This window comes from Schistocerca serialis, chromosome 3 (genome assembly GCF_023864345.2).
Source record: "Schistocerca serialis cubense isolate TAMUIC-IGC-003099 chromosome 3, iqSchSeri2.2, whole genome shotgun sequence".
In the NCBI taxonomy this organism is placed as follows: Eukaryota; Metazoa; Arthropoda; class Insecta; order Orthoptera; family Acrididae; genus Schistocerca; species Schistocerca serialis.
Window position 1 is genome coordinate 620616474 of NC_064640.1, and position 13602 is coordinate 620630075.

General features: G+C 39.3%; 1 protein-coding gene across 1 annotated transcript in view; it reads left to right on the plus strand.

The window, feature by feature from the left end:
- LOC126470509 (solute carrier family 41 member 1-like) overlaps positions 1-13602 on the plus strand; it is a 111467-nt gene that overhangs the window by 57555 nt on the left and 40310 nt on the right. The window contains exon 7 of the mRNA XM_050098404.1: positions 4026-4234. Coding sequence (XP_049954361.1) covers positions 4026-4234 — 209 coding nt within the window. The remainder of the gene's footprint in view (positions 1-4025; positions 4235-13602) is intronic.

Here is a 13602-nt window from a genome sequence, read left to right on the forward strand (position 1 = left end):
TGTGATGCAGTAAGTTTGAGAGTGGTGACTCTCCAGGATAGATAATGCTATAATGGCTCACATTGAGAACAACTACGCCAGCCGCGGTGGTCTAGCGGTTCTAGGCGCTCAGTCCGGAACCGTGCGACTGCTACGGTCGCAGGTTCGAATTCTGCCTCGGGCATGGATGTGTGTGATGTCCTTAGGTTAGTTAGGTTTAAGTAGTTCTAAGTTCTAGGGGACTGATGACCACAGATGTTAAGTCCCATAGTGCTCAGAGCCATTTTGAGAAAAACTACAGTATAACCCCTCTTTTACATTCCTGGAATTACATTTTCACGCTGTTTGACATTCTTTATCATTCCCGTCAAATTTTCTATGCTCACAATGTTAATTAACCCCCAGTTTTGCATTAACATACTTATAACTTTCTCATGATTTACACTTAATGAACAAATGTTCATAGAGAAAACAATTGACATAACTGATGTTAAATTACAATGCATGGTGTTGGTCATCAAATAGTGTTAACAATTATTACATGGTCAAATTTATTGACACCAGGGTGCTCTACACAACAGATCTGAGCTGGTAAATGAGTAAAGGTCTGGACAATTCGGGATTTATCTCCTTTCGCTGCCACACACTACTCGGCGTAGTAGCTGATGGGAGTAACTAGGTTGGTTAGAGTTTGGTATCAGGACCAATCACAAACATTTCCTAACTGTCACCACTGCATCTGCACACCTTCGTGATTGTTTTGATCGTCGTGATTTGCATTATTCAAACCATATTTATGAGGGTTGCCAAGAAAGTAATGCACTGCATTTTATTTCTTAGCCGAAAACAATGCTACGAATGTAGATGATTCACACAGTGAAGCACTGGCTCTGCCCTCAGGACAAGGACTTATACCGACAGGGCATACACGTCTATTTTCACTGGAGGAAGGCCGTAGAACAGGATGGAGATTACTCAGAAAAAAGGGTGTGTAGATAAAACACCATTCTTTTGTGTGTGTAATTCTCATTATGTTGAATAAAGAATTGTTGAAGAAAAATGAGGTGCATTAATTTCTGGGCAACTGTCACAGTGTGTTTCATTGTTTGGCTACTTGAAGCACTAGTTGACACATTTGCTCTCTTCGCAGCAAGTGTTTTTGGCTTGGACACTGCACCAGTTATGTATTGTTTCATGCTTAGCAACATGTGTTCTGAAAATTTATTCTCATTGTCAAGTGCATATATTTACTTAAGTATTTTTTGTGATGTTTCACAAACAAACAAACAATGTGAGTGATAGTTTGCTTGTGTGTGGGTTTCTACATAACTGAAGAGGCACAGTACCTGATTACCTCAAAAAGACGATTTCAGCGCAAGAGACGCAGAACAACACATATGCACAAACCACACAAAATACTCATGTAAATATTTGCACCTGACAACAAGAACAAATTCGTGAAACATGTCGTGCTCAGCTTGAAAAAAATGCGTAATTGATGCAATATTTTATTAGTTACATAATGAATTATTTCTGCAGGCTTTCTAAAAACATCTATTGCGATTTATTAAATTAAGTCAAACGTTTCTATTTGCCAGACAGTTTCCAGTTACATCGAAGGTTTTTATGAGATGATAAACTATTAGTATATAATATATAAGTCCATGACGAGTATTTTGATGCCTATTATGTACATACATCTTACGAAAAGTGTGAAAATGCAAGGGGAGATCCTACATGTAACTTCTGAAACATCATGTGCCACATTTTACATTTTCCTGCATTTTACACAATTTTTTTCTAGTCTCTTGAAAAGTGTAAAAGTGGGGGTTCACTGTAGTCTAAATTTGTGCTTAATACATTGTTGATGGGAGAAAGTGTTGGCAAAAGTGTGTGATTTGAAATTTATGTAATCAAGTGGCCTCTTCAAAACCATGACATTTAAATAAAAACAAAGGTGAGATAGAAAAATAACTCTCACCAGAGGCTGCAATCACAAATAACCATATATAAACATTATCAGATGAAACTTTTGTATTTTCTAATTATCTTATTCCTGAAAGAATGTTTTAATAATTGTAGCATGTTGTAATACTTCATTTTTCAAATTGAGATTTTTTATTCCCCTTAAGAGATAAAAAACAACTGAAAACTCATGTTCAGTAAAGGGTAAACAATTCAAATATTTTTAATGGGAATAAGCTATGTGCCATTACCAGACTTCACTCTCTCCCTTCTTTTAATTGCACAATCAGTCTTAGCTGAAGTGACACTGTACTTCCCAAACTCATCAATCAACACAATATGCACACTTTATTTAACATGATTGAGGGCAATAATGATCAAATATCTCTATTATGATCTTGCTATAAGTTTTTCTGGTTTCCTGAACTGTCCTTAAAATGCACTATTGTGACTTATTTTGAACATTTTGTTTTAGTTATTGCATTTCCATCTTTTGCTGTTGACAGATATGTCATGCTTCGTAAATAACCGTGTGTCCTCCAGATTGGTTAAAGAAATTGGTTATTTTAGTGAAGATTGTACAATCTCATCTGTGTACCACCAGGAGACTTGATTATGATTCATGCCTCATTAGCTCAGGGCACAGTTTCATATTTATCAGCGTAAGATGGTAGGTTATGTATATGGTAATGTAACACTGTTTCATATCCAGGAGTATATCAATAATGATTAATTGTAGTCTGAAGATGATTCCCTATGCAATGTGATGGAATTGCTGAACATGATTCTTTATACACACTTACACAAACAATAGGTAAATTGATTATTAATTGTACCTTTAGTGTTAAAACATTTTGATTTACCCAAAACAGTGATGCAATTTGCCACATCAAACACATTGGACAGATGACAGAAAATTCTGCTTCATGAGATTTTGTCTGTGCTATGTTCTCAGTGAACTGATGGATTGCAGATTCAGTGGAATGGTACTGAAATCTGTATTATGTTCAGTTCAGAATTTTTAATTTTGTTACTTAAATATTCTGGAGTATATTGTATTTTAAAATACTCAAGGAAAAATATTACTGGACACAGCTTTTAAACAGGGTGAATCTGAACTCTGACAAAATTTTGGAGGTTGTTATGGAGTATGTTCTGAGTATTTTAATATAAGGGACTTATGGTCTAGTGGTCCATTACAGAGTAAAATTTATTCAGTTTGTTACCACAATTACCTGTTCCTGTGAAAATACCTTGAAACAGTGAAAAATTTTGTAATACACAGTCACCAAAACATACAACATACAACACAAAACACTGAGTAGTGCAACAATCCTCAGGTGAAAAAGTACTGTGATTTGGTTGCCATCACTGTGACAACTCGGAATAGGGTCATTGTGCCATTCCTCCATTGCATTTGGTGACCCCTTACGCAGCTTGTATATTGACCAACTTATCACCAGTAAATCTATCCACACTGCTATGTATCACTTTAACAAACAACTGACACTGGAAGAAAAACAACACAAGACAGAATTGAGCAGTACTGAGTGCAAGCTTGAAGGCAAAGAGTAAAGCACGCATTACCATTGTCAAGAGTTAGTACCATGAATAAATGAAACAAGTTTATTTCCAAATAAGACGCAATACGCTTACTGTCAATATTTGCACTGCTGGATAGATACTTTGAGTGCAGTACAAATACAAAGATACATGGGGGTAAGAAATCAAATGAAATGCAGTTACTCTGTATTGAGCCACCGAATACCATAGGTTCAGTTTACCAAAATACTGAAAAAATATCCAACTTCCAAAATTTTGTTGGTGTTAGGGCTCACATCACACACTTAATTTGCTTTATATCATTATTTTAAGAGGAAGCAAGCACGGAGCTAAATGTCCCTTTGCCTTAGAGATAAATATTGATGGAGCTTTCTTATATAAAGTGAGCTGTTATTTATCTGTAAAAATGTCATGTGAATGCAATTATTTTAATACATAGTGAAGTGAAACTTCATTTTGTGGGGTGGGATGGTGCTTGTGTGGAGTTGCAATCTTCAATTGGGCTTGTCTTGTTTCAGTGCTGGTGGCCTAATATTGGATGTAATGGTCTCACGTTTTGAAGGAATTGCAGTCTTCCAACCAGTTATAAATGGCGTAGGTGGAAATCTTGTGGCTGTGCAAGCCAGTCGAATATCAACAGCCCTTCACCGTGATGCTGAACTTGGCACATTAGATGAAGATACTGATAACATAATGCTTTCACCATTAATAATTTTCTTTGGAAGAGGTAAGATATGTCTCAAGATATTGTGCAAATGATGTTTGTGGGTTGTGTGGGGTGGAGGTGGGGCACTGTGTGTTTCATTTCAGGTTGCTAAACTGAGTGTCTCCTGTGTTGGAACACCATTAGCATTCATTTACTCATTCTGTTATTTCTTTTTTTCCCCTAAGAATCTGAATAGTCTCCCGCTGTTCATTTCAACAGCTTCCAGTATCTTCTTGTTTATATAATGTTTTTTACCCTCAGTTTTGTAAGGTTGCAAAGATTTAGATAAAAGGGAACAAATTTGTATAAATTAATGGGTAAAGCAGCTATGCGTTTTTTTACCATAATGGATCTTGTAGACACTCAACTCAGATGTTGTATAATTATGATGTATGTCTTCAGGGTGCCTAGCTTCTTTAGAAACTGAGAAATCTCTACGAATTTCTGCATTTTGCCTAAAAACCTTGGAAAAGGCACAACACCCTGTGTGCTTTTGAGCAGAGGCATTTGCTTGCTTTCTGCTTGGTTCAGTGCAGCAGCACAACACTTGCCATTCATTCTGAGCTTGGTGCTGTGCAACTACTCACTGCCAGTGTTGTGGCATCTCCTACACTCTCCCTCACTCAGTCCAATGCAATGACCAGCCAGACTGTGGCCAGCTGATCTGAGCCAAGCTGTATGGAACTTTGTTGTTGACATGGAATGGCTTGCATGCCTGTCACTGCAGCCTGACTGTGCTTCCCTGTTTTGTTGTTGTGGCATGGTTTTATGTGTGTGTGATGCAATTTGACTAGCAAGGAACTGTGGAGAGTATTTTGCATGGTTTACATTTGCATCTGTTCAAATGTAAGTATTGCTTTGTTTACTGACTGTGTGATGACAAAGGTATGCCCTTTTAGGGGCAATTGAACGCCTTTTAGAAGCATTTATTTTGAAGCAGGGATACTAGCAAGTGTAATGTTTATGTACAGTACATTGTTTTGGATGTATACCAAAAAATTAGTGTTATAGCATGCCAGGAGCTATTGATCTGGTTGCTGTAGTGTATGACTCATTGTAGAACTTATGTGGTGGCCGTAAAATAGTGTCATGAGAACACTAACAAGCATGCCTTGGGATTTTGATGTTCATTGGTTTGTTGTTTTAACACCTGTAACAGAGACAGTGTGACACAGGTGGTCAGAGGGCAAGTAAGGACTGTAGAGTAGGGGGTTTGCACAGTAGGGGCGGCTGTTTGTGTTGTTTCTCACCTCACTGGCTAACATTTCTGATGCTGCTGTCCATTGTAGTTGATGTTAAGTAATTTCAATTACGTCCACACGATATTTTATTGTCTTACTTTGCACTCAGTCAAGGAGGGTTGGAGATGAGGGTGTGGGGTGGAGGTTGCTCATAGGAAAGAAAATATGACAGGTCATGAGATTTTTAGAGGCTTTCTGTCTTTGTGAACTCTTGGACACATTCTGCTGTTTTGTTTAGACATGGTCCTCTCTAAAACATGTCAACTTGAGGTCCAGACATAGAAGTGGAAGTGTACATTCCACCCTCATCGAACTGAGGATCCAGTCTTTTGGTGGGTCACAGAGTGCACATCTGAAAAATTCAGTGCCTGGTACACATTCTGTAAAATGAACTACTCCTTCAGCAGTATGGACTTGCAGGCTTGTACAGTCATGCAAGGGGAAAGAGACACACTGGACTTGAGGCTGCTAGGAAGGTGACAGTGCCCATATTCATGCCAATTACTGCAAACAGCCATGGCTCAAATGGTGCTGCAAAAGACACAGCCCCCGCAGTGCCACTGGACACACTCGGCTGATTGTAAACTCCGGTAATCAAAAGGAAAATCCTGGTGTTGCCCTTAACTCACTAAGTGCTCTGGAAAATAGTTACCAATTTCACTGAAGAAAAATAGTATTTCCAATTAGTATCTGCATATTTTTAGCTTGTTGCAGTGCAGGCAAGGAGTGCATCATGCAGCTGTATGTCTGAACAACCCCAGGTCTTACCTTGAGGTCATCACATCATGCACCTATTGCATGAACTTCTCGATGATGGCCAACAATTTGATTATACTCAGGGGGATGCTGTGATGGAGACAGAGATCTGTTCGGTTCGAGGCACTCAGTCCGGAACCGCGGGACTGCTAAGGTCGCAGGTTCGAATCCTGCTTGGGGCATGGATGTGTGTGATGTCCTTAGGTTAGTTAGGTTTAAGTAGTTCTAAGTTCTAGGGGACTGATGACCACAGATGTTAAGTCCCATAGTGCTCAGAGCCATTTGAACCATTTTTGAACAGAGATCTGTTTTTGTCTGTGCACTGCTGTGAAACACCAGTCTTCTCATAACATTGGCAACCTTGTTAATATCTCACCAAATATGTCCCCAGACAGTGACAATGCCTCCAAAATGCAGCTTCGAAACTCAAAAACATGTAGAGACTTCAGAAAATAAGTTATGTATGTTATCCCATGCGAAGACTATTGCACAGCAAGAGTGATATATTGTCAGATGAGAGTACTGTGTTTCCCGCAAACGCAGTTCTGGTGTAGTAGCATGGGTAACACTTGCACCATAGTGTGTGAGTGAAATTGTACAACAGCTGGAAGTGTACTCCAAAGTTGAAGTAAACTGGTTGGACACTGAGTCACCATGAAATTCTGGTCATGTATTGACCAAATGCAATGTAGCATCCAGCTGTAGTGTAATGGTGCCAACATTTCGGCCAAGAATGCACAGGCGTTGGTGATGCTGATCTGGAAGTCCAGATCTTGCACTATGCGGTTTCTATCTTTTTGGCAGAATGCAAGAAAACATCTGGAGGAAGGAGATTTTCCATTGAGGAGGATGTTCCCATAGCAGTTCTAAAATGGCTACATGACAAAAGAGAATTTCTATTCTCGAGGCATTGAATGCGTGGTAGAACTTTCCAACCATTGTTTACAGAGATTTGTAGCTACATTGAAAAGTAGTGTCATGTAGCTATGTCGCTTTGAAGTGTAGTGCAGCATTCAGTGAGTTATGTGGCCTGCCATAATACTGTGTAACTTGCTTTTTGAAGTCCTCTCGCAAACTGTAACACAATCATCAGACTGGGACCATTTTTGACCCAACTTCAGGATACTGTTGCTGCTTGTGATGTGGCTGTGCTTGGATTTGATGAGAGTTTGAATAATGTTACCTAAAACCAGCAGATGGCTCTGTTTTTATGTTTCTAGCATAGTGCATTGGGACAAGTTGTGAGCAGGTGTGGGAAAAAGTACTGCAAAAGATTTAGCTGAAAGATTCAAACCAGGTGAATCCCAACCTGAGGTAAACCTGAAAAGGCAATTGTTCAGGTGTCCATGGATGGTAATAACACATTCCCAAGAAAAATAGAAAGTAAGCTTAAAGTCAAGGATAATACAGAGAATCCTGTGCTTTTGGATTTTAGGAAACATGGCTTACACACAGTGCATGGTGCCTGTAAGACGGGTTGTACAAGCACTGAGTGGGCCCTTGTTCAGTTTCTAAGAGCTTTATATAATACAGTTAAAAACTTCCCCTCCCGTTGAGCTGATTTCAACAGTGTTGCAGGTACCTCTGTTTTTCCACAGAAGATTTTCTCTGTCTGTTGTTTGAAAAATAAAATGGTGGCAGTCAGAGCTTGACGAATATTAATGGATGCTAGACAGTATGTGAAGAAAGTAAAAAGGGTAAAGAAGGAACAGGAGGAGATAAAACGAAATGTCAGTTTTGGAATTCCTGGGAGTCACTACCAAGTAGTGCACGAGTCTTTGAACGACGAGTTAGTGAGAGCTCAGCTCACCTTTTTTAAGACTGGCTGCTCAGGCTGAAGTTGATAAGGCTCTTAGTTTTTTTGTGTCGGCAGTGGAGTTGTTGAATAAACACAGACATCTACAAAAAGAATGACACATTAATAACTTCATTTATACTATGTACACTTAATAATTAATTTATACTTAATTTTGAATACCATGGGTTGTTCTTTGGTGCCGAGTTATATGCAAAGATAGTAATTAATGTTTTTGATAGAACCAATATTAGTAATGCTTTGTAACATCATGTTACGTTGATAAATTGTCCTCACTGCAGTCTTCTACTCTAATTTTGGTACGTCTACAGATGCACGGTATCTGAGATGAGCTCTGAATTGGGGTGGTTTAAAAAGATGTGCCAGCCAGAGTTGTACACAGTGAGATCATTTGATTTATTTATTTGTTTATTCTTCACAATTACAGTCTATTATCTGAACAGGTAAAATAGGCCATATGAATCACATTTTCATGGATAATAATAACTGATCCTATGGATGGTTGTTTCCACTGCTGGATGTGCCCTCATAATGCTCCTGTCAGCAGCCATTGCCTGATCGATTCTTCGGGCATAGGCAGCACGCCAGTAGCATTTCCACTATGACGATCAATTTGACCAATCAGTGTTATGTCTTAAAGTCCATGCTTCCATGAGCACTTTCACCAAGGCAATGTAAATTCATGAGAAACTGTGTCATTGCCTTCTATCCATCTACAGACTACCGTATTTACTCGAATCTAAGCCGCACTCGAATCTAAGCCGCACCTGAAATTTGAGACTCGAAATTCAAGGGGAGAGAAAAGTTTTAGGCCGCACCTCCAAATCGAAACAAAGTTGGTCCATTGTAATGTGAGAGACAATTTAGGTCGAATGAATGAAGGTAAAGCTACAGTAGTTTGGTTTGAGTTGTAAGCTTAGCAGTTAAGCTTTACCAGGTAGCCATTGCTATGCGTCAGGCGCTCCGTCCTTGTTTATATGGGTACCCTTCCTTTTTCATGTGCTTCATCTGGTTTGAGTTTATTGCTTATTTTTCTTCGATCTGATATGTGCCGTTCTCTTTGTTATATGTGTTTACGTCACTCTCAGCTGAAAATGCTTTACTGTACTGTGTCGTGCATTGTTTGTTGCATTCTGATAATGAGTGTTTACGGCCTGTCGGCGCTCGCGGCATGGCTTGCTTTTGTGCATGCTACCGCCGCTTACAATTTAAAAAAAGAGAGTAATCGTTTCATTAGCGAAACAATGGCAAGAGACTGCTATTTGTTGTTACTTACACTGCTGCTTTCTTTGATAATGATCAACAAGAACCAAATAATAGACTGTGTATGATAGCTGTTCTGAATGAGAGTGTAGCGAAAATTTTTCTCCGTTTGAAAATCTTTGCAGACACCTCTTTACTACATTACATTCTGCACAGAAATTAGTCATCTTAGATTTAAAAATCTAGTCAATTGCCGTGCTTTATTTCTGACTCTATCACTATTAGGCATAAGAATAATACGAATATAAACATGACATGATATGTATATTCTTCCGTGTTTGCTGTTGTCTCACTCTAATTTCGTAATTTATTAGGCAGATGGGATTTAAATGAGATAGCAGCAAATATGAAAGAATACATGGCAAAATGTTTATATGCATATTATTCTTATGGTGAAGAGAATACTGCATGTGATTCACAATTCATAGAAGTTCCTATTAGCAACCATCTCTTCTCACAGGTAGGAAAAAATTCAGAACGTATAGTTGGCAATATTGACAACATCCCAAGTCTTTCCAGTCGGATTTTCGTAGTACATTGAAATGCTGCTTCATTCGAAGATGAACAATACGGAAACTCGGGGCAGAGAAAAAAGCTCGTCTTCCACCTTTCTTTCTTTCTTTCTTTCTTTTTTTGTATAGAGCTACATATATTCGACGGCAGAAGTTAGTTGTGGCGGCACCTACCAAGTTTTCAGAACTTTCGCTTACTTTGCACTCGATTTTAAGCCACAGGCGGTTTTTTGGAATACAAAAACCGGAAAAAAAGTGCGGCTTAGATTCGAGTAAATACGGTATGTTGTCTAGCTGTGATGGCTGCATGTTGGCATGCCTTGTGATGTCTTCCTTGGCCTTCCTGGATATTGCAATTGCAGTATTGTCCAAGGTGTGCCAGGTCAACTTGCTCCTTAGTGCTGCTTTGGGATCCAACATCCTTAATGCCTGGCAACATTACCCTCTTCATCTTCATGGAGTGCGCAGTTCTGCAGTGTGTGTTCTGGAGTGTCTACGTTGCTGCAGGTGCAGCTGTCAATCAGGTGTCTTTTGATGTGGTATAGGTATGTAGCATATGGGCCATGACCAGTCACGTTATTTATCAATCCACTTGACTGGTCAAGAAATCTCATTTTTAGTCTCTCCCTGATGTTAGGGAGAAATTTGTGTGTTCTCCTGTCTGTACCTGCAGTGTCCTATTAATTTTGCCACATTTGTAACATGCGAACTTTTATTAGCTTTTTCGTATTGACCTCAGTTCCAAGCATCTTTTGTACTTCCATTTCATAATTACCAAGTCCAGTGCGCATACTCCTAGAATTACTAACAAAGCATCATTCAGGATGTTGCAGTAGGTGCCCATTAATCTTAGTAGTACTCCTCATTGAACTCTTGTCACTGAGACTGGCTGCACAAACTACAATCAATGAGCCCAAACACTTGTACCATATCCTATGGAAAATGCTAATATAGATTGGTCATATGCTGTGATTGTTTTCAAAGGAAGCTGGAATTGCCTATTTGCAGTGGTTGTAATTTTATTCATCACATTTCTATCTTTTCTGCCTGCTTCATCTATATGATGCAAATAGTTATGGCATTTGTCTAGAAATATCCCTAGATATCTCATTACTTTGCTTTTCCTAATCATTATGTCATTTATTTTTATTTCACAGTTTCTAACCAAGTTCTCTCAGCAGGAGGTACATTGTTTTGTGAGGTGCTTGTGACAGTTTAATACTTCAACACCACCCTTCAAGTTCGTGGAGCGCTGTATTAAGTTTGTCTTCTATAATCCTTATGGATTCACCACTTTAAAAAAATAGCACATCATCTGTAAATGCTACCCATCTGCTGATGGTACTGCTGCCTTGTGACTTGTGTAGTATGGGATCCAGTGCTACATGCCAAAACTGTGGATGACATACCTCGGACAGTCTTTCGTAATAGTCTTTGTTATTTTCTTTTTCTGGGACTGTGAAAGAAGCATATCTCCCATGGCAATAATTTCAGGCAACTGTACAGTGCTTCTGGACACTCCAACTCCATAAGGCAACCAAAGAAAGTCAGACACCATAGGTTACCAAAAGTGCCAGCAGTGTCGTCGTACCTAGAATGAATATCTGTCACTAGCAAAATTGCCCTATTAACTACCTCTTATGTTGACTTCCTCTTCTAAAGCCATACTGGTTGGCGGCTCATCCCACGTAGCAGTCTGATCTTGTAACCTCTTGCATAATTTTTCAAATACCATGCCGAGAATGTTCAAAAGACAAAATTGGTCTGCAGGATTTGAGTATCATCAGACCATTTCTTGCCAGAGTAACTGTCTTAATTGCTCACCAAGGGCTTGTGTTACTTTGGCAGGGATCACATCTGGTCCTAGAAATGTTTTCTTTTTCAGTCTTACAATTACTTTCTTCTTGTGTGAAGGGGTGCACTAGTTTATTGTTCTTCCCATAACCTTTTTCATAACCTTCACAGATCTGTTTCACCTTCTTCTCCATCAGCAAGTATTGTTTCCATTAGTGGGGCTGCTGACTTTTCCCAAATCTGTGTTACTGTCTCGCTATTCCTTTTGAGCATGGATAAGACAGTTGGTGAATGTATTTCCTTGCAGACTGTTTTATGTGGTACACACCAGGGACCAATTTCATAGTTAACCTCCACAAGTTGCTTCCATCATTCCAGTTTTGTTCCCCACAACTCTTCCCTAAAACATTGTTTAACATACCTGTTTCTATGCAACCTTGAGACTCCTTCATGGGTCTTCATGGGTTCGGTTTCCCTTCCTGGCTCTTCTTATTTCACATCTGAATTTCTGTAGTGCCTCAATCCATGTACAAAGTACTCCTCTAGAATTACCTCTCCTGACAGGTATCAGTGCCTCCTTTGCTATGTGGGTAGCCACTGTCAATTTTTGCGCTTTAACATCTACATTATCACCCAGAAATGGACTTCTTGGATAGTGAGACACCCTTCTTAACTCTTCCCAGTTAGCCCCCTAGATTTTGTATTTGGGTATTGTGCACAAATATCCTGTGACGTCTTGGATTTTCCTTCGAGTGATGGTAGAGTGTATGATATTGTGATCGCTCAACGTAATTCCACTCTCAGCCTCCCAGTGTTTCACCTGGCACACTGCGGCTATATTTGCTAAAGTAATGTTTATATTTGACATTCCTCGAACCCTCACTTCATAGGTAGGCGGATTGTGAGGTGCCTTCAGTACCTGTACGTTGTGTTACATAATGGCTTCTTACAGCTATTTTCCATGGCTATCAATCAGGCAGCTATGCCACACTACTGACTCTGCATTTGCATCAGTGGAGTACACAAGAGGTTAAATTCATCCTAGGTAATTAATATCCTTTGGTCTCAGCAGATACTCATTGGTGTCCTCTCTAAATTGAAAATACGTAGGAACCAGGATGCAATTCTCCCTTCTGATTAACATTTCCACACAGATTGTGTGTTCTAAATAGTTGTGATATTGTTGTCACTGCTATGGCCTTGTTAAATACTATTACTGCTGCCACAGGATGTTATCCTTGGGTGACTATCGGGGCAGTTATTGACAAGTTGGGTGGTTTTCATGCCTTAGTATACAGTCCTTGGAGGCACAATACATCTAACTACAAATCTTTTGCCACTATTCTAGTCTCATGCAATGTGCTGACCGACCCCTCTCATGGCATTAAATTGTCCTATTTTTATCTCTCTAAGGGATGATGGGTACTTATTTGACAACCTTGCCTTCTCATCTGTAATCCTATGCTATATAGCCATGCATCATCACAGCGTGCCTGTACAACATATCCAAGGGTAATGATTCATTTCCTCTGGCAGAAACCTGTTTCAGTAACTTCTCCAGTTTTTTCAATGCTGTTGCAAATTGTTCATTTTGAGATGGAATCTCTATGAAATCAGGTACAGGAAAAGTAATATACTCCCCTTATGGATGCATATTCCTTACCAGATGTCTTAATACTGTAGTAAGCATCATCAGCTCTTCCATCCTAGTGAGTTGCATCATGTTCTCGATGCTTTCATAAATCTGTTATGGATCGCTTCCAGTCTGTGTTTTATTGTTCACTTGTATGTTGTACATGTTTGTTTCCTTTATGAACTGGCTCTGGGTCTCTTACTGTTTTTGTAGCAGATTCATATCCTGCATTGGCAAATTTTCTTTTCCTTCTGTATGTAGCACAGTATTGTCCTCAAGTTGTGTGATGTACGTACTCTTATGCACAACAGCCCAGTTTGTTCCTGATCACCTGTATCGTACGTCACTCCTAAATCCGCTTGTGATCTTGCTTC